Source organism: Tarenaya hassleriana, unplaced genomic scaffold (genome assembly GCF_000463585.1).
Source record: "Tarenaya hassleriana unplaced genomic scaffold, ASM46358v1 Cleome2, whole genome shotgun sequence".
NCBI lineage: Eukaryota > Viridiplantae > Streptophyta > Magnoliopsida > Brassicales > Cleomaceae > Tarenaya > Tarenaya hassleriana.
The window spans coordinates 6,922,462-6,940,183 of NW_010965372.1; the positions used below are offsets into that span (position 1 = coordinate 6,922,462).

At 37.8% G+C, this 17,722-nt stretch overlaps 6 protein-coding genes across 9 annotated transcripts in view; 3 read left to right on the forward strand and 3 right to left on the reverse strand.

Moving 5' to 3' along the window:
- LOC104813330 (U-box domain-containing protein 4-like) overlaps positions 1 to 1,122 on the reverse strand; it is a 2,042-nt gene extending 920 nt beyond the window's left edge. Inside the window, exon 1 of the mRNA XM_010540894.2 lies at positions 3 to 1,122. Coding sequence (XP_010539196.1) covers positions 3 to 1,003 — 1,001 coding nt within the window. The 5' untranslated portion in view covers positions 1,004 to 1,122. The remainder of the gene's footprint in view (positions 1 to 2) is intronic.
- Positions 1,123 to 3,269: 2,147 nt separating this feature from the next.
- LOC104812780 (inositol-phosphate phosphatase) lies at positions 3,270 to 6,007 on the reverse strand. Its single transcript, XM_010540122.2, has 12 exons — positions 5,767 to 6,007; positions 5,623 to 5,678; positions 5,458 to 5,508; positions 5,080 to 5,160; positions 4,892 to 4,995; positions 4,710 to 4,794; positions 4,348 to 4,402; positions 4,127 to 4,170; positions 3,943 to 4,011; positions 3,752 to 3,852; positions 3,586 to 3,642; positions 3,270 to 3,462 (listed from the first exon to the last, which is right to left on the reverse strand). The coding sequence occupies exons 1-12, from the start codon at positions 5,777 to 5,779 to the stop codon at positions 3,366 to 3,368; spliced, it is 813 nt and encodes a 270-aa protein (XP_010538424.1). The 5' UTR covers positions 5,780 to 6,007; the 3' UTR covers positions 3,270 to 3,365.
- A 158-nt stretch (positions 6,008 to 6,165) lies between these two features.
- On the reverse strand, positions 6,166 to 8,119 carry LOC104812779 (autophagy-related protein 8f). 2 transcript variants are annotated; one of them, XM_010540119.1, is made up of 6 exons: positions 8,040 to 8,119; positions 7,623 to 7,670; positions 7,472 to 7,527; positions 6,797 to 6,849; positions 6,597 to 6,715; positions 6,166 to 6,416 (listed from the first exon to the last, which is right to left on the reverse strand). In XM_010540119.1, exons 2-6 carry the CDS (start codon positions 7,657 to 7,659, stop codon positions 6,319 to 6,321), a joined length of 363 nt encoding a protein of 120 aa, XP_010538421.1. In that variant the 5' UTR covers positions 7,660 to 7,670; positions 8,040 to 8,119; the 3' UTR covers positions 6,166 to 6,318. The 2 variants fall into 2 exon arrangements, with proteins under 2 accessions (XP_010538421.1, XP_010538423.1); XM_010540121.1 differs by lacking the exon at positions 8,040 to 8,119 and adding an exon at positions 7,778 to 8,000.
- A 632-nt stretch (positions 8,120 to 8,751) lies between these two features.
- Positions 8,752 to 9,400, forward strand: LOC109116621. The gene has a single exon (XM_019202476.1). It carries the CDS (start codon positions 8,911 to 8,913, stop codon positions 9,082 to 9,084), a length of 174 nt encoding a protein of 57 aa, XP_019058021.1. The 5' UTR covers positions 8,752 to 8,910; the 3' UTR covers positions 9,085 to 9,400.
- Positions 9,401 to 12,591: 3,191 nt separating this feature from the next.
- On the forward strand, positions 12,592 to 15,526 carry LOC104812781. 3 transcript variants are annotated; one of them, XM_010540125.1, is made up of 15 exons: positions 12,592 to 12,787; positions 12,871 to 13,048; positions 13,119 to 13,170; positions 13,249 to 13,294; positions 13,400 to 13,453; positions 13,628 to 13,740; positions 13,824 to 13,889; positions 13,985 to 14,121; positions 14,228 to 14,288; positions 14,374 to 14,438; positions 14,544 to 14,648; positions 14,756 to 14,831; positions 15,035 to 15,147; positions 15,226 to 15,285; positions 15,380 to 15,526. In XM_010540125.1, the coding sequence occupies exons 1-15, from the start codon at positions 12,700 to 12,702 to the stop codon at positions 15,483 to 15,485; spliced, it is 1,320 nt and encodes a 439-aa protein (XP_010538427.1). In that variant the 5' UTR covers positions 12,592 to 12,699; the 3' UTR covers positions 15,486 to 15,526. The 3 variants fall into 3 exon arrangements, with proteins under 3 accessions (XP_010538427.1, XP_010538425.1, XP_010538426.1); XM_010540123.1 differs by having other exon boundaries at positions 13,119 to 13,294; XM_010540124.1 differs by having other exon boundaries at positions 13,119 to 13,294; positions 13,988 to 14,121.
- A 1,453-nt stretch (positions 15,527 to 16,979) lies between these two features.
- The window catches only part of LOC104812782 (U4/U6 small nuclear ribonucleoprotein Prp31-like), a 3,915-nt gene continuing 3,172 nt past the window's right edge, over positions 16,980 to 17,722 (forward strand). The window contains exon 1 of the mRNA XM_010540126.1: positions 16,980 to 17,085. The gene's annotated coding sequence lies outside the window, so the exon portion shown is untranslated. The remainder of the gene's footprint in view (positions 17,086 to 17,722) is intronic.

Consider the following 17,722-nt stretch of genomic DNA (forward strand, 5'->3'; position numbering starts at 1 on the left):
GCGTCGTCAGAGCGTCCTTCTTCCCCCTGCAACTTCCGTTCATCAGTAACGATACCAGCGGCGGAATTGCGCCGCATGCGCCGATTGATCCCTTGTTCTCCTCCACGAGCGCCAGGCTGAGTAACGCGTACGCTGCGTTCTGCTTCGATGTCTCCGTACCCGTTTTCAGGACCCATACTAGAGATTTGATGGCCCCAGCATTTGTGATTAGGGTTTTGTTCTGTTCGTACAGAGAGAGGTTCAAGAGAGCTGTGACCGCGTGCTCTTGTGTCCATGGGTCGTTGCAACGAAGCAGTGGAATCAACGCCGGAATCGCTCCAGATTCCCCAATCAGGACGCGGTTATCAGCCCGATTCTTGGCCAGGAGCCGCAGCTTCGCCGCCGCTGATCGCTTCACGGCCGCAGAAGATGACTGGAGCCCATCGACGCAGAGTTTCACCGTCGGCTGGAGATCCTCCGGCGAGATATTCTCGATTATCTCAGTCGAAAAGTTTTCCCTCTGTAGAAAACCTAGACAAGGCTCCAACTCCGGTTCAGACTCCTTTGCTCCAATCTCTCCGACACTCTCCTTCTTCGTCGCAATATCTGGAGATGGCAAGCTAGCGAGACGCTGCAACTCGCCGGAGATGTCGCTACTACAGGCGGAGAAATCACTGAACACCTGAGAAATGTCCAGCAACACTTCCTCCTCGCCGAAAGACGCGTTCGATTTCACGGAATTACTGTTCTTAGAAGCAAGCTCGCCGAGTCTCATGTCGATGACGGACTCCGTCAGGATCTCCGACATATACCCAGATTTGTCGGCAAAGGAGCATATGTGCTCATCGCTCCGGTTGAAGTTAGACCGTATAGTCCTCATCGATCGGCCCACATGACGGTGGATCCTAGCCGCCGACGGCGACGAAGAACCGCAGAACTCCCTGGTTAACGGGAACCGAGTGGAGTTGGAATTCGAATTCGAGTGCGAATGCGAATGAGAATGCGGATCTTCCACCGAAACCATCTTCAAGAAGATCAGACCGAAACAGAGAGCAATTTACCCAGCGCTCTTCCCAATTTTTCTCAGAGAATTCTTCTCATGGCGTACGATGAAATGAACAAGGAGGATGATGAGAAAGAAGTTAAAGCTAGCATCTTCTGGTGGTTTTGGTATATCTGGCAACTGTGTGTGTCTACACTCGTGTGGACACGTGGACAGATCCAGAGCTACGTCTCTTAAAAATCGACGGCTGAGGAGGAACAGCCTCGTCGGTTTGCATGTGAATGTACCAAAATACCCCTGGGGACCAGTGAGGAAAGCATGATGGACACGTGTGGACAACGGGCTTTTTCGGCAAAGAGACTGAACGCTGATCGGATCCTTTCCAACCGTCGGATCAGAATCTATTTGACATCCGACGATGGATATTGTCTGGGCTGACCCACACGTGTCCGTATCACGACAGATTAATTTAGCAGGGGCATAATTTTCACTTCGGCAAAGATCATAAATAATAAATATTCATGTATTTGTTTAGATTCGGAAACTAAAGTCACTTTAAAAAAAAAATAAATAGTAAAAAAAAAAGAGAATGATAGAAACTAGAAACACAAGTCAAAAGTTAAAAATAGGAACATGTCAAGTTGAAGGTCAACTTAATTAGATCACCAAATCACACTTCAACTGAATTATTACATTTTAATTCATTTTTTTAATTTTTTTCCTTTGGTATCGTAAGCATAAATTGGGTATAGCCTTAAATCATCGCACTCCGTTTCACATGACAGACTCTATCCTTTCAAAAAGATAATATGTCCACTTGTTTAATTGCCTATTAAATAAAAAGGAATTCATTTTTATTTATAATATTATATTTATTCCAAATATGTCAATCTCTATACCAATTTATTTAGACATGTCTACCTACCGTATTTATTCTCTCAGCAAATTCCAACAACCCGTATTTATAATAGATTAATATAAAAACTTGTAAGAATCACATTTAAATTTTTTTCTAAAACACATTTAAATTTTTTATACAAAGTGTTTTTTATGAACCATTTATCAAAACAATATATATATATATAGAGAGAGAGAGATCTCCGTATTATCACGACAAATAATTTTAAATATCAAACCATATATCAAAACTAATATATGGTATCGTAGTTTATTTATAAATCCGGGTGCGTAGAAGCTTCAATTCCATGCACATTTTGTTTAATGAAAATAAATAAATAAAAACGGTATTTTAAAAGTTTTGAGTGTTTAATTTTTTTTTTATTAAAGAAAGGTTCCGAGTACCAACCAATTACGATTGATTTTTATCATTTTATTAATTGATTTTTGGCATCCAGTAGTTGCGTTTTGAAAAGTTCCATACAGTTTGGTCATTCCAACACTGACATCTTTGTACTTGATGATGACAGCCATTAAAATATTACTGTTCAATTTATATATATATATATATATATATATATATTTATGATAAATGTTAGTTCGTAGCCTTTTATCTATAAATATTATGAATTCCCATATGAATAATTTTAGCTGGGACTGAAAATATAAAAATTGCGAAACTTCCCAGCGTAATCATACCTTTGACTGTTGTTATACGATGTTGCACTTTGCACGTGTGCCCCCCTCTCATGTGATTCGTCACTCATATTCCGTAACAAAAAATACATAAATCTTTTTTATAAATTTGTATAATCCAGGACTAAATATTATCTGAACAATCCTTCCATTACAAAATCCGGATATTATTGCAAACGATTTTTTTTTTTATATAAATAATTTATGCGGAATGTTCGTCTTATAATTTTCCTTGTAAAATGGCGTGCAAGAGATATGACGGTGCATGAAAAAGCGGGCAAAAACCAGTTAAAGAGTTTTGTTTTTTCTTCCTATTATCAATAATAACAAAGTAGGAGGAATCCTCCTTTTTTTTTTCAGCTTTAATGGCATGCGCGTAGAGACATGGGAAGGCCATCCCCCGAGCCATGATTTCATGGCCCCCCCTTTTTAATACATATTTTAACAATAATTGCAAAATAAAATCTTGAACCCTCGATTTCATTTTGTTCTTGGGATCTTTCAAAAATTGTTAAGAGTTTAGTCCATAATAAAATATACAACTTGTATCGAGTGGGGTCCAACAACCATTAAACGGGCCATTTGATGATAACTCTTATTTCAAAAATTCAAAAGCCTGTGATGGAAAATGGGCCGTTAGAGCCCATCATCTTATACTATGGAAATGGAGGCCCATATATGAATGAACTAATCATGAAATAAATTGTGACGAACGATATTATTAGAAAGAGCAATGTTTTTTATAATAAGGAGAAGTCCTCTTTGTCTTAATCCGACCAATACAAACAAATCAGAGAGAGATCTGAAGCGCCTCCGTGAACAAATCCTTCAGAGTCGCGTTTGAAGCCGCGATTCTCTGAGCCGTGATGTCCAGCTCTTTACCCGACCTGCACGTTTTTTTTAATTAAAAAATAAGGGACCCGATCAAAACGCGACTCTTAAAAAGCCCTCGAGCGAAGCGTTTGGCAAAACTGCGTTTTGAGTTGAGTGTGAATGAAGTGAATGCTTACGGATCATAAACGACCCCACCAGCTTCTGTTACTATCACAATGCCAGCCGCAATATCCCTTGGGGAGGACACAGCAATAATCAGCCAATGTCTTTCATATTCATATTCATTTTCATCTTATAAAAAAAGGCCTGGGACAAGTGATGAAAACCAGGAAAATAATATACCATGGACCGCCGAACCCAAGTTCGTAAAAGACATCAAGCCGCCCACACGCAATCCCGCAGAGATTCAGGGCACATGACCCACTCATCCGAAGGGACCTAACCTGTTAAAAACATCAGAAATACGGGTCAATCTAAAGACCGAAAACCCTACAGCCAGCATCAAGTTTCCAAAATTCTTTTCAACTTCTAACCTTGGCTAGCAAGATGTTGATCCTGTTCGTAGATTCGTCCAGTGTAGCCTTATCACGTTTAGTACCGGCCTGTTCAAGAGGCCACAGAACAGTGAGCAGTTCCATGATTCATCTCGTGGCTAAACTCTAGTAATCAACAATATGTGCTGCTAAACTTTCTCCGGACAAAAAAGAATGTATATACCTCTGTTGCCAGCAGAGACTTCACAAGTTCACTCTGAGACCCCACTGTGAAAGATTTCAGAGCTTAAGATTTTGTAGCTGAAAAGAGAAACTTGCACAAAAGACGAGAACTCAAGTCTCACGAGCAGTTGCTAAAATCCATTTGAGACCATAACCACAGAGAAATAATGGTCAAAGCTTTGACATCCACAAGGAGGATCTTTTGGAGTAAAAAATGCTGACCTTTTATCGGCTTGCCATTCAAGAAGGCTCCTTTTCCTTGGACGCCGGTGAAAAGCTGTATATCGTGACAAAAGACTATGATTTAAACAACAGGTTTCAGTTCCAGGAATTTTGGTCAGAAAACGATTGATAATTTAAAGAAGAGAGAGCTGAAATCTCTACAAATGAGGATAGAAGAGCAGACAGCTGACACTGCAGTGTTCTTTCTTTTCAGACAAGTTCATGTGTTCTACATCAGCCATGTATAAGGATCCGTTCTAATATATAAGAACTAAATCTCCACTCTTAAGCTTGTGTTTGTGATAGAGTTAGGGTTCGTGCTTACATCACAAATGTTCCACAAGGAAGATAAATAATCTCACCTCGTCCATTATAGGATTGTAAACAACACCGACGATGGGAACCTTTCTGACAGTAAGGCCAATGGATACGCACACGAAGGGGAATCTGCAGATTGGTTACTCTTACGTAAGAAACAATTGGAGAAACGGAAAAGTTCAAAACTTGAGATAGCCCATCAAATAAAATAGCAAAATTAACATACCCGTGCACGAAGTTTGTCGTTCCATCGAGAGGATCAACGATCCAAGTCGGTTCATCCGTCAGCTCAGTCACGCCATATGCAGCAGTAGTTTCTTCCCCTATGAACTATCATGAAGCCGTAAATCTTATGGAAAAACACAAGGAGATTGCGTCCAGCTAATGTAAGACACACACGAAATAAGGATTCACCTTGTGATCAGGGAAATGTTGCTTGAGATGATTAAATACGAGGTCTTCACAGGCTTTATCAGTCTCTGTAACCAGATCCACCTGAAACAGCAATGCAGGTCCATCCAAAGATAACACTCTTAATTCTTTAGAGCTACATTCAGTGAAAGTCTTAACATAAATTCGTCTACACATCAATGCAGGAGCAGTGAATTCTTCTAATTCTCTGATATAACGAAATCTGACATTCAACGACGTTTTTGGTAGCCTCGGTTAGCAGATTCAATGAAAATGGGAAGGCGGCGAGATAGAACCAGTTTTTGTTTTTCTCAAGATCAATAATTGGAGTTCAAGCAAAAACAGAGAAGAGAAGAGAAATCGAAGAGGAAAGAGCAATACCTGCCCTTTGTGTTCTACATGCTTGGTTTGGTAAAACCCAGTCCGGATAATCTACAGAACGAATCAAGCGAGCAAAACATAAAACATTACATGATTAGCCAAAATGGATACTGGGCGATCATATCTGATCTACAGTCAACCAAGCAGGGAGAAGGAGAGAGAAACCTCTCCAGCCTTTTTGGCGGCATCAATGGCGACAGCCAATAAATGCTCAAGCGATCCTTGAAACAAAGGAATTCGTCAGAGAAGAAACCTCAGAAAAAGGGGGGAAAAAAAGAATAATAAATCTGAACGAGCCTTTGGAGTTACCATTGTCTGCCATTTTTGAGCTACGGAGAAGATTCAAGAGCGAAGGAAGAAGACGGGAGACAAGAATACGAGGACGGAGGGGACAAGAGCGGACAAGAGGCCGTGCTTTACTTACGGGTTTTTTTTCTCGGAAAAGCGAGAGAGAAAAAGATGGAAAAAAAGGATTTTTCAGTGTGGAGAGAATGGAAGGATCTAGGTTTATGTTAAATATGCCATTTCTTTGGAATCTGTCTTTTACATTTGCATGATTCCTCTCCTTACGGAGGAATATTCCCCATACACAGAGGAATATTCCCCATATACAGAAGTCACTACCATCCGTGGGCTAAAGAGAACGATGCGATTTGACGTTATCCCTTGGAACCAAAACTAATAACGACCATACAGAAACGCAGGGAGTGATCAACGTTTTGTCATATTTTCCAAGCTTATTATATACATTACGCACCTTCTGTACACGGTACAAGTAGGCGGTGGTGCTAAATATGAACATAGATTCGATTTTTTTTTTTTTATAACAAAGGGGGATGGAGAATAGAGGGTGGGGTGATTCTAAAGGGCGACCCCAAACGTGTTTTCACCGCTGTAAGTAACGTAGAGGAACCCATCTTCGTCCTTTTTCTCTTCGTACACCGCAGACATCAGCGCACCTGCAAAGCCAGAGCGGTCAAAAAAGATTTACCATACAAATAATCCCTAACACTTTCTAACAAATTGTTATTGAAATTTTCAACTCCAGTTTTAGTTACTGGTATTTTCACTATTCGTTCTTCCGCATGGATTCATGTAATGGCAGGAATTGGTTGAATAAAGGAGTTGTATCCATTTACCTGTAGGTGGGAGAACATTGTCGACAAATATAAAGATAGCCTTTTCTGCACTCAGTTTGATTCTTTTGCGGATCACGTACACAAACTGACCCACTGTCAGATCAGCCGGGACAAGATACCTGCGGTTGTCGAATTCAGATAAAAGCTTAACACGATCAGAAACCGACCAAGTACGAAAAAGAAACTCGTATATCGGTTACTTTTTCTTGTCGATGTTCGGAATATCGCTCTTCTCAGCCTTCTCCACAATCACCTGTATCACCACCCCAAGACAAAATGCAATTGTGAGACATATTCGCTCATTCCTCATTTATCTAACATTTGTTATCCTATCCAGCCATGGAATTTCCCTGTGACTCTTAAGACCTTTCACAGTAAAAAGTGGCCAGACTCGATAAAAATCAAAGCCTACAGTCCTAATGCTTTATGAGACTCGCTACGATGCAACATCAAGCTTAACTCCTTTGCTTACTCATTTGCAGCTTGATCTGTAAAAGGTTTACATTCGGCCACAACTATCACATATATCCACCTAAATTACTACTAGCAGTTGAAATGATTCCAAGGACATGCAATGGCTGAATGGGAATGCATCCTCAAAACAGAACTAACCATTCACCAGATTTATCACTAATGTCAGGTGCAGCAGCTTATAGAACCATAGGCAAATAGACCTAAATTCAATCTCGGGCCTGCGAAACAAGGAAACAGCCACAAAACACAACACAACACAAGCAGTACAAACACTGAAAAAACAGAAACGAATGATCCAATCATGGAGAAAGACTGATGTGCTAATCATATAGTAAATGAGCCAAGGACTTCCAAAACAAAAACTGACAAGGGTCAATATAAGCAAAATGACAAGCACTGACCGGAATCCTATCTGGGTATTTCTCTCTAATCCGAGCAGACTCTGCCCTTCTCTTCTCTGAAGATCCATAACACAAGAACATTAGACCAGACTAAACTACAATAATCTTCCGCGGGGAAACTATCACAAAATGGAGATATCGGGTCAATTACCAAGGTCGTGCTCTTGTTTGAACGTGCTCTTTGCCATTTAGACCACAACTGTAGATACAGGAGGATGATTAGCGGAAAACAGACTAATCACATATACAAAACTACAATTTCTAACTGAGTAAAATAGTACCCACGCATAAACATCAAATCCGTACACGAAAAAATAGATTGACCGCTCGATCGCTAGATCTTGCTTCTCGTAGCCCCAAACTCACATAATTCACCAAGGAAAACCGTAATTTCTCAGAAACAGACACGAAACCCAGAAACCCCTTTTATCTCAGACAGCGGAATTCTGATCATAGAATTAGAAACTTTTCTATAAAGCTAACGAGACGAACTTAGATGGATGCAATCAACTGAGAAACCAAACCAATCCACCAAGGGAAAATAGGAATTGAAAATAGAGGATCAAACCTGTTGAAGACGACGAGAGCTTGAAGATGCCCAAGTTACAAAGGAACACGCAATCAATGAAGAAAAAGCAGATAAGCAACCTACAAATAATTATGAGGATAATTATATTATATAAGAAAATATAAAAATATGCACCGATGACTTTTGTAAAGCTACAAAAAAAAAAACACGGCCCACGAAAGGCCCATATACTAATGAGCAGCCAGCCCAACCTTGTTAAAGAAGAATAACGAGAGGGTTTTAAAATATTTTGAATATGATCCACAGAGGTGTTCAATTCAATTTAATAACCGAATTTATAGTAATGGTTAGGGGTTACTTAACTGGATTTCCTTTGGTTACATTCGAATTCAGTTATTTCGATTTTATAAAAATTATAACCATTCGAATTTTATATTAAATTCGATTCCATTCAATTATAATAAAAATATTCATTTTTTAAAAAAAGTTATATTCAATTTTATATCTAATTCGGCGGTTATTTGTTTAATAATTAAATAAGTATACTTTCTTTAAAATGGATTTTTTTTTTGAATCTTAAGGAAATTGTTTTTACTGAAAAAAAACATAAGTCAAACCAAATTAAATAATAAAAAATCGAAAATTTCTTTAAAAATTAATTTTAAAAAAATCAATGAATAACCTACCTCGAATACAAATCAGGGATCAGACTCTCACCAATAAATTATATCAATCGGCCCAATAAACTGTCGTGTCGTAGCCCAATCCGAGAATAAAACGACGCCGTACAAGGAGAGTCGGCTCGTTCTTTGTTTGCAACCAAACCCCGTCTACATTGACCTGAAAGCTTCGATACTTGTGGAGAAAGATTTCCCGACGAGGAGAGGAGAGAGGGGGGAGCTCCCGGAGGATGGGAATATTCAAGAGCTGCTTCTCTTTCATGGTGGGCACTGCTTTCGGTGTATACGTGGCACAGAACTACAACGTCCCCAACATCAGGAAGCTCGCCAACACTGGTTTCGTCATCGCCAAGCACATCGAGGAGAACTATCGCAAACCCAAGAAGGGCGACGACGGTGATTGATTCGGTTTGCGATCTCATCGTTTTGATTCTTTGCGAAATCTATGTCGATTTGAATGGCTCCGGCTCTGAATTTCGATCGGGGATTTCAGGCGGAGTCTCCGGAATTTAGGGTTTATCGATTGTGATTTAAAACCGGGAAACAGTCGGATGGATATGGTAATTTTGGGATATGTGGATTTATTGGTGATCGGATGAGGGGGATTTTAACCTAGGGATCATAAAAACTTCGGCTTTCATACTGATTTTTCCTGTTAAAGTATTGTTTGCTGGAAACTTGAAATTTCTTCTAATCTTTGCAAAAAAAAGTTTGATTGAATGGTTGTCTGTTCACATTAGGCCGTTTCAACTTGTCGTATAGTAGACACAGAGGAAAGAACAACGGTGTTGGTCATTGGAAGATGTCTTTTAGTTATGTTCTCCGTCTTTATCTTTACCCACTGTCCGATGAAACTAGGAGGTATTGCAAATCTTAGGATAAGCTAAGTTTGATCGGGGTTTCGGGTTTCGGGTTTCGGGTTTCGGGTTTCGGGTTTCGGGTTTCGGGTTTCGGGTTTCGGGTTTCGAGTTTCAGGTTTCGGGTTTCGGGTTTCGGGTTTCGGAGGGTTTCGGGTTTCGAATTCGGTTTCCGGTTTCTGGTTTTCGGTTTTACAAAAATATGTATGTATCGGTTATTATATTATTTTCTGATCGGTTTCGGTTCGGTTTCGTTTTTTATTAAAAAAAAATTAGATCTCTGAAAATCCAATTTTTTTTAGTTTTTTTTAAATTTTAGTTCGGTTAGATTCCAAAAAATTCGATGTTTCTAAAATTAAGATCGTTCGGGAATTTTGAACGAATCCGATTGAAAAAAAATATTGTATTATCGGTTTGGTATGTTTGGTTCTTGGAACTGAACCCAAATGTCTAAGGGCATGACTGGTTGTACCGCAGCGATTACGATTATGGGTGATAACATTTTCAAAATGTCTGGTAGCGATTGTGGGCGGTTGGTACTGAATGGTAGGTAAGTGACTGTTGGTGGTGATTGCGGTTAACTGCGAGTAAAAGTGAATGGTTATAAACGATTGCAGTTGCGTTTTAATATAAATTACTAACAAAGACATTATTTTAAAATAATTTTTTAAATTAATCGTAATTAATTTTATATTATCATTTGATAAAAAAATATTTTATATAATTTATGAATAATTATACAAAAATATTTTAAAATAAAAATTCCATCCATTTGAATTATATTAAATTTAAAAATAACTTTATCCTAAAATATTTTAAAATACAAATTATATGTGGTACTACCATATTTGTACTAAAACATAATATCAAAAATTAAATTCAAATCATAATACTAAATAAAATCATTGTTATTTTTCTTAAATCGAAACTCTCACAACAATAAATACTCTTCATTTTTCTTATTTCAAAACCATATGTTACTCACATAATATACACATGATTGCTAAAAACTTGTCTGCAATAATTTTCTATATACATTAACACGACTATTTAAAGACAAAAGATGTAACCGTTACAAATTTCAAATCATAGTTGCAACTTAATAAAATTGTTTTAAAAACTGTTTCGATAACTTATTTTTCTTCCACATCACTTTCTGCTTCAATTTCTGATACTTCTTCATTTTTTCTTCATTTACTTTGAAGGTATTGAATCAAAAAATACCAACAATCATCAACAAGATATATATAATATTTTACATAAATATCGATCAACATGAAACATCATTTTTATAAAAAAAAAACATGAAATATCATGCAAAAAGAAATCAATTAATATGTTTTACACCTGGTTAATCAATTCAATTGAAACACTTTGGTAAATAAACAGATCTACAAGACAATCAAACAAGGACATGCTCTTTATCATCATTTTATAGGTAACGACATCTCGTTCAGGCATTTCACTGAACACATTCAGGACATGATAGAGATTGCCATTATCCAATAAACTTCATTCCACAATACAAACTTGAATATCAATCATCTTGAGGAAGAAGGTAACAAGGAGCCACACAAAGATAAATTTCAGATCGAAGGTTTATTGGGTTTTAGGCCTCATGTTTGATTTCGGATCGAGAAAATACGATAAAATCTGATCTAAATCTGATCACTTATGAAGAAAAAAAATAGAACCCATTACTTGTTTGTTTTGGATATCGGTAGAATCTTATCAGTTCCTTGTTCTTGAATCGAAGATGATGAGCATCGTTTTTATTCACACAAAATCCGAAGAAACCAGAAAAGAGGAAAGGCAATAAAATAAAATAGAGACCGAAAGACGACAGAGACGATGAATTCCGGTGAGTTCCGATGAGCTCCGACGAAGAAAAACCCTAATCGAAGAACACAGAAGAGATGGTTTGATGAGATGAAGATGATGAGTTTCAAAGGGTAAATCACTCAAATATACCAAACTTGTCGCACTCATTTCTCGGATACACCCAAAAAATTATAACCCATTAAATTTTTGTCGAAAAGACCATATTACCCTTAATGAAACCGTGTAATTATAATTGCAAAGTCGTAATTGATTCTAAATAAAGTTGCAATTGATTCTAAATACAGTTGCAATTGATTCTAAATGAGGTGGCAAAAAATACATCTAATTGTTTATAGGATCTTTAGTTGTTATACGGTCGTAAACACTGTTTTTTAGTCGTATATTAATTATATAACAGTCGTAATAAAGTCGTAAAAAATATGAAAGAAATGTTATTTCGGACTTTTTAAGTCCAAAAGTGGTATAGAATTGAAAAAAAAAATTGATTTTTTTTGGGGTGTATCGCTGAAATGGGTGTGACACATTTGGTACATTGGAGTGATTTTCCCGGTTTCAAACGAGAGAGCATGAAGAGAGTTTTAGTTTTTTTTTAATTGTTACAAGGGTATTTTGGTCATTTGATTTAAACGCATGGAAACGCTACCGAAACGCATCCAAAAGCCAGCGTTTTGATTTTTGAAGTTTGGTTGCAGTAGTGTTTGCCTGCGGTATGACCAATCAGTTTCGCAACCGCCACCAACCACCAGAAATCGCAACTGCTCCGTTTGCGGTTGGTGGCGTTGCAACCAGTCACCCCTAAGTATCGTCTACAGATATGTTTGGCTTTGGCCTTGACTTGTAATCAAAATTCATTTGAGGTTAAATTTGGGGGCTTTTCCTCTAAAAAAATGCCACCCCTCTCTCTGTTTTATCATGCGTATCGTTCCCTGGAATTGTTTTTGGAGACGAAGGAACCCCACATATTATAGATTCGAAGGATGGAGTCCAGTGTAAATAATCCCCCATGAAATCAATTCTATTAACCTACTGAAATCTATAAATATATGTGAAATTCTATCATTGTTTATTGTGATTATATATCCAAATTCTATTAACCTCTTAACATTTATGTAATTAAATGGATTTAAAACCATCTTATGCTTGTGATAATCAGTTAATCACTGGACGACGGTCATAGGGGATGAATAAAAAAATTATTTGAATGTAGGAGCTTCTTTCTGAATCAGAGACTTCGCTCCGTACGTTTTAGCAATCCGATGACTCGGTGTAAACTCGTCTTTACTTGCGAGACGTATCGCTGTCGCACCACCATCGGAGATCATGGCGACCAGGAGCAATTTCTACAAGAACTGTTCTGTTTCTTACAAAAAGGATGTTAGCATCTCCTCTGTTCTTCAGAACCTCCGAGGTAAGCTGTTGTTTGTTTCCTGAGAAAATTTTCGCAAGTTTCGGATTTCAAAGTTGAATTATTTCCCTCAAAATAATCCCTAGCGTATAACATTGCGACCGGGAAAATCCCTCTCATCGAGCCGCAACCGTCCTCCGAGGAGAAAATCCGGAGTCCCAAGCGACGCCGTGTGAGCAAGACACCGGCACCGCCAAGCCCGGATGGAATCGTCGAAGAGCACGATGGGCCGATGTCGCACGAGGATTATGTTGCGATGAGAAGGTATTCTGGAATCTAGAGAACTAACGTATGCCGATTCGATTACGCTCTCTCATGCCTTTTCCATGGACAGGGAGGAGGTTCACTCGTCACAAGGTTTCGAGAAACTGTCTCTTGATGTTTTGGTAATTCTTTATCTTTTACATGGCTTGACTCTCGAAAATTTCATTGGGTCTTTTACGTCTTCTGGTTTCTGCTCGCAGCTGGGAAATTCTTCTAGTTCCGCTCTGAACTTAGTTGGTTATGACAGTAAGTCCGGGTTCGAAGTTCATTGCTGAAATCTGATTTCCAAGTTCGTGTTTTGGCTGTTGGCTTCCTCGTAGAGTCCATGTTTATCTTTGTCTTAACACTCAGGTGATAGAAGCAATTCTTCTGATTGTAAAGAGCGCGATGTTCAGACTGATCCAGGTTCGTGAATGCATCTTTGTCATTGCTTCTTCTTTTGCAAGTTCAATGTTGTCCCATAGTTCAGCTTTTGGTATAGCCTTGTTTTCTGCGTGGGACGAGGTCTTTTTTTTGCCGTACTTTTGTTTATACTTATCTGTTGATCTAATTAGATTGCTTTGACGCCCAATTTCTCAGTTGGATCGGATGAAATCGATATTGTCCGAAGCAGGGGCGAACAACGGTTTCCTGATGTGGGAGAGCCCGTATGTGTGATCTGCGGAAGATATGGAGAGTATATATGCGATGAGGTGATCTACATTCTTGACATTCCATGTGTGTCTAACAATGTCTGATCTTCTTCGATATATCATGAACTTTTCTGACATGGCAGACTGACGACGATATCTGCAGTCTGGAATGTAAGGCTGAGCTCCTGGAAAGTCTTAGAACTGCGAAGGTGTTCTCTGGTTTAATTTTAAAATGTGAAGCTATCATTAATACCGCATTATGTTTCCCTTTTATTCATTGTCTCCTTCTTTTTCATCTCTTTAGCAGCCTCCAAACAACCAAATCCTGAATCCTGGTGAACCTAAACATGTCTTGCCGGTTCCAGAGCTTGATATAGACACTTGGGACCACGAACATAATCACTGGCCCAAAAAGAATTCAGTGCTTTGTACTTATAAATGGTACTTATCCAGTTAAAAATTGCACTCTACTGTTTGTGTTTATCTGCATCGGGAATTATGTTTAATCAATGTTCTCACCCATTTATTTATGCACCCACCGTGGCAGCTGGAAATGTGATCGGCCTGGTCACCTGGCTGAGGACTGCTTGGTTGCAACATCTAACCAAGTACGACATCATCTAGACTCGAGGAATAGAATAGCGACACCATGAATGATATTGTGTCGGTAAAGTAAGTTTTCTCTTTATCCAGGTTAGTACTGATGGGCGTAATGTGAAAACCGCTATACCAAAGGCTCTTCGTGATATTTACAAAAGGTGTGTGGAGTTATAGCTTAACATTTTCGCACGTGCTACTACTTTTCGAGATGTCAAGTCTTTGAGCGATAAACAAGATTGGGTCTGATATGATGTGTAAATCAGGTGCAATCAGATAGGCAAAACCTTAGCGACGAGCAGTTGTTACACATGCCGCAGCTCCATAAGTTTGGCCACTTGCCTTGATTGCGATGCTGTCTTGTGTGACACGTAAGCTCTCTAAAATCCTTGCAGGGTTAACATTTTTGTCGGAAAATTTGCCAGAAAAGCTTGAGCCTTTACTGATTGATCTTTGATTGTTATTAAAAAATGTGTAGAGCTGGCCACCTGAACGATCATATACGTGGCTTCCCTTCTCATCAGAAATATTACTCTCACAAACTCAAGAGGCTGGTATGACATGATACTGTTTCAATCACTCGTTGGTTTTCTCATTGGATAGTAAAATTTTTTTTTTTTGTTAATGATAATAACGCTTGGAAACGAGTTGTCAAGTCCTTGCAAATCTCGGAAGGTTTAACTCAAAATCAAAATGAAACAAAGACTCCGAATTAGCTTGGGGTTAAGGCGATGTTGATGTTGAATGATAATAACAGGTGAAGTGCTGCAAATCGACATGTATGGTAACTTCAATAAAGGAGCTCATGGTTTGCCATTATTGCTTCAACAAAGCCTTTGACAGACACTATGACATGTTCAGTGCGACATGGTATGGACTCTTTGAACACATGTCATGTAACTGGGAATGTGGTTAGACGTAAAAAAAAAACCTTTTTGATGATGGCAGGAAAATGGCTGGGATTTCGATGATCCAGGGCTCTATATGTTGCGATCATCACTTTGAATGGTTTGTGATTTTTTTAACGGTTACCCTCGGTAAAAATTATTCTACTCCCAAGTTTACCGCTTTATTACGGTACGGTTTATGCTTGTTTTACCAGGCACAGGATGAACTGTTTGAACGCAGATGTCGAAGACAGTGCCTTTATCATCAACTCTACGGCTGACAATGGCCATGGCCTTCAGTTGAGTGACGTCATTTTCTGATGATTCAACGCTAAGAAAGAGAGGATCTATGAAGAAAGTCCGAGGGCAAGGTATTCTTCCTGCCTACAGTGATCGGACGAACATATCAATTGATACAGGCCCCGGATCGATTGAGGTAAGCGTTCTATCGTTTCTACAAGATCATGCATGTTAGGTTTTAGGGTTTTATCAAAATTTTTGTTTTACATCCGCTGCGTAAACCCTAGAACTGATCTCTTAGGAATAGGATTCGTTTATGAGATCCCAGGAAACCCCAACATATAAGTGGTATATAAATGGGTTAAATGGATTTAAACGGGTTTAATTAATCGATTCATGCCAACCTATTATTATTATTATTATTGGGTCGACTCAGTCCAACCCGTTAATTTTTCGGACTCAAATGGGTTGGACCAAAAAATAGATTGCGTTCACCCATTTGGCTCTCTAGATAGGGTATGATCATCGGATAGCAATTCCATCATGTATAAAAGGGCTAGACAAATGATAATTAGCCGTTAGTGTAGATTAGTATATTTTTAAAACTATTAAATATTTTTGAATTTTTTATTTTATTTAAAAACTCATTGAAACTAAATAATGAAAATGATTTATGATGATATCGTTAGCAGATTAAAAAATTATAAAAATCAATCAATATTAATGTATCTAAATATTATATATATATATATATATTGAAAAGTGGTCTAAAATCATGTCTCGTCTTTTTTTATTATCCCAAAGCTTTGATAGAGTTCACCATACCTTTGATCTAATTAAATTTAGCAAAAAAATTTAGGTAAATGTCTCTTTCTACTTTTGAATTTAAATATGGGGTAAAAACAATTTTGTATATTTTTTTACTAGAATCTACCCAAATTTAGATGAATGGGAGCTTTGCAAATTCATAATTTTTTTGTGAAACATTTAGCAAGTTCGACTTTTTTTTTGGTGGTATTCTTCCATTTTACATTTTATGAATTTGTTGCGAAATATGATGCAGTGTAACTACAACAGAAAACGGTGCGCTTGTATTTTTTGGGGTTGTAATAATCAACGCGCGATCAATTGGTGGTTTTGTCCCCACAAAATCCCAAAAAATATCTAAACTTCTCCATTTTTATAAAATAAAACTTGAATTTTGTTTTTAATCAAATAAAATCTTAAATTCAGTAAAAAATAAATCTGAATTTTATAATTTTTATTATTTTAAATCAATATTTTGGACATAATGAATACGTCATGGTAATTGAAACGTCGCATTAAAAATCATAAAAAGTTTATAAAATTCGGATTTAATTAAAAATGAAATTGAGGTTTTATGTGATAAAAACAAAATTTTAATTTTATTTTATAAAATTTGAGAAGTTGAAGTATAGCACTATTTTACATAACAAAAGGGTAAAAGGAAAAAAGAAAAGTGTCTGCAGCCCAATATATTGGCCCATAAGGAGATTCTATAAACAAAGGCCCATTAGATTATCTAATACAGATATCTATTATCGGCTTGGCTCATCTACTTTTCGCTTCCGCCTGGAAAATCAATGGAAACAGACAAGTGAAGCGATTATGCTGGAATATTTTCGAAGTTTCTAGCGCGAGATCAAGTGCATTCCTCAAGGTAAAATTTTCTTCATGTATTCGGGTTTTGTTCATGTTTATTCAGTTGTTTAGTGGAGGATCGTAGATTTTTCGAAACGCGATGAGATTCTTGTTCGAGCTATGGATAATCGGTATGTTCTTCTCCGAATTGAGGTTGTAGGTGTAATTTCAGCGTTTTAGTCGTAAAGGGTTGGGTGTTTTTAAGTCTTGTACTGTTGTTCTTCGATGATTGACGAGACGGGAGACGAATTGGGTTGCGTGAGCGAGGTTCCAATTCCAGGGCTCTGTTTCGTTTTCACACTGCGCATAATGTTGGTGATAGCGGGAAATTAAGCAGTAAGATATTGTCTTCGATTATCTTCGTTTGCGCTCCGCTTTTTCTTCTCAGAATTCTGAATTCAGGTGCTCTTGATTTTCCAGTTTCCACCTGATTAGGGTTTCGCTTTTTCTCTTCTGAAGGATCCAATCTCCTACTTGATTTTTCATTATATGTTTGAATTCTTGCTTTATGCCTATGTATAGTGAATTTAAGTATTGAGTTATATCTTTGTTTCCTTCAAGGTTCTCACAATTAGTGCTTCTCGAGTTTTTGTCTTCTTTGGGGTGTGTTCTTCGCCGTGATTCCTTATCAGTTTTTTTTGGCTCAATCAGCAGGA

Coding starts and splice junctions, on each gene's coding strand:
- LOC104812780 (XM_010540122.2), bottom strand. Junction 4,403..4,709: donor ACAATCCTATAATGGACGAG/GTGAGATTATTT, acceptor CACGATATACAG/CTTTTCACCGGCGTCCAAGG. Junction 3,463..3,585: donor GGTGGGGTCGTTTATGATCC/GTAAGCATTCAC, acceptor AAAAACGTGCAG/GTCGGGTAAAGAGCTGGACA.
- LOC104812779 (XM_010540119.1), bottom strand. CDS start 7,659: ATGGCAAAGAGCACGTTCAAACAAGAGCACGACCTTG. Junction 7,528..7,622: donor CAAACAAGAGCACGACCTTG/GTAATTGACCCG, acceptor ATGGATCTTCAG/AGAAGAGAAGGGCAGAGTCT. Junction 6,850..7,471: donor AATACCCAGATAGGATTCCG/GTCAGTGCTTGT, acceptor GTGGTGATACAG/GTGATTGTGGAGAAGGCTGA.
- LOC109116621 (XM_019202476.1), top strand. CDS start 8,911: ATGGGAATATTCAAGAGCTGCTTCTCTTTCATGGTGGGCACTGCTTTC.
- LOC104812781 (XM_010540123.1), top strand. CDS start 12,700: ATGGCGACCAGGAGCAATTTCTACAAGAACTGTTCTGTTTCTTACAAA. Junction 13,890..13,984: donor AAAGTCTTAGAACTGCGAAG/GTGTTCTCTGGT, acceptor TCATCTCTTTAG/CAGCCTCCAAACAACCAAAT. Junction 14,122..14,227: donor GTGCTTTGTACTTATAAATG/GTACTTATCCAG, acceptor CCACCGTGGCAG/CTGGAAATGTGATCGGCCTG.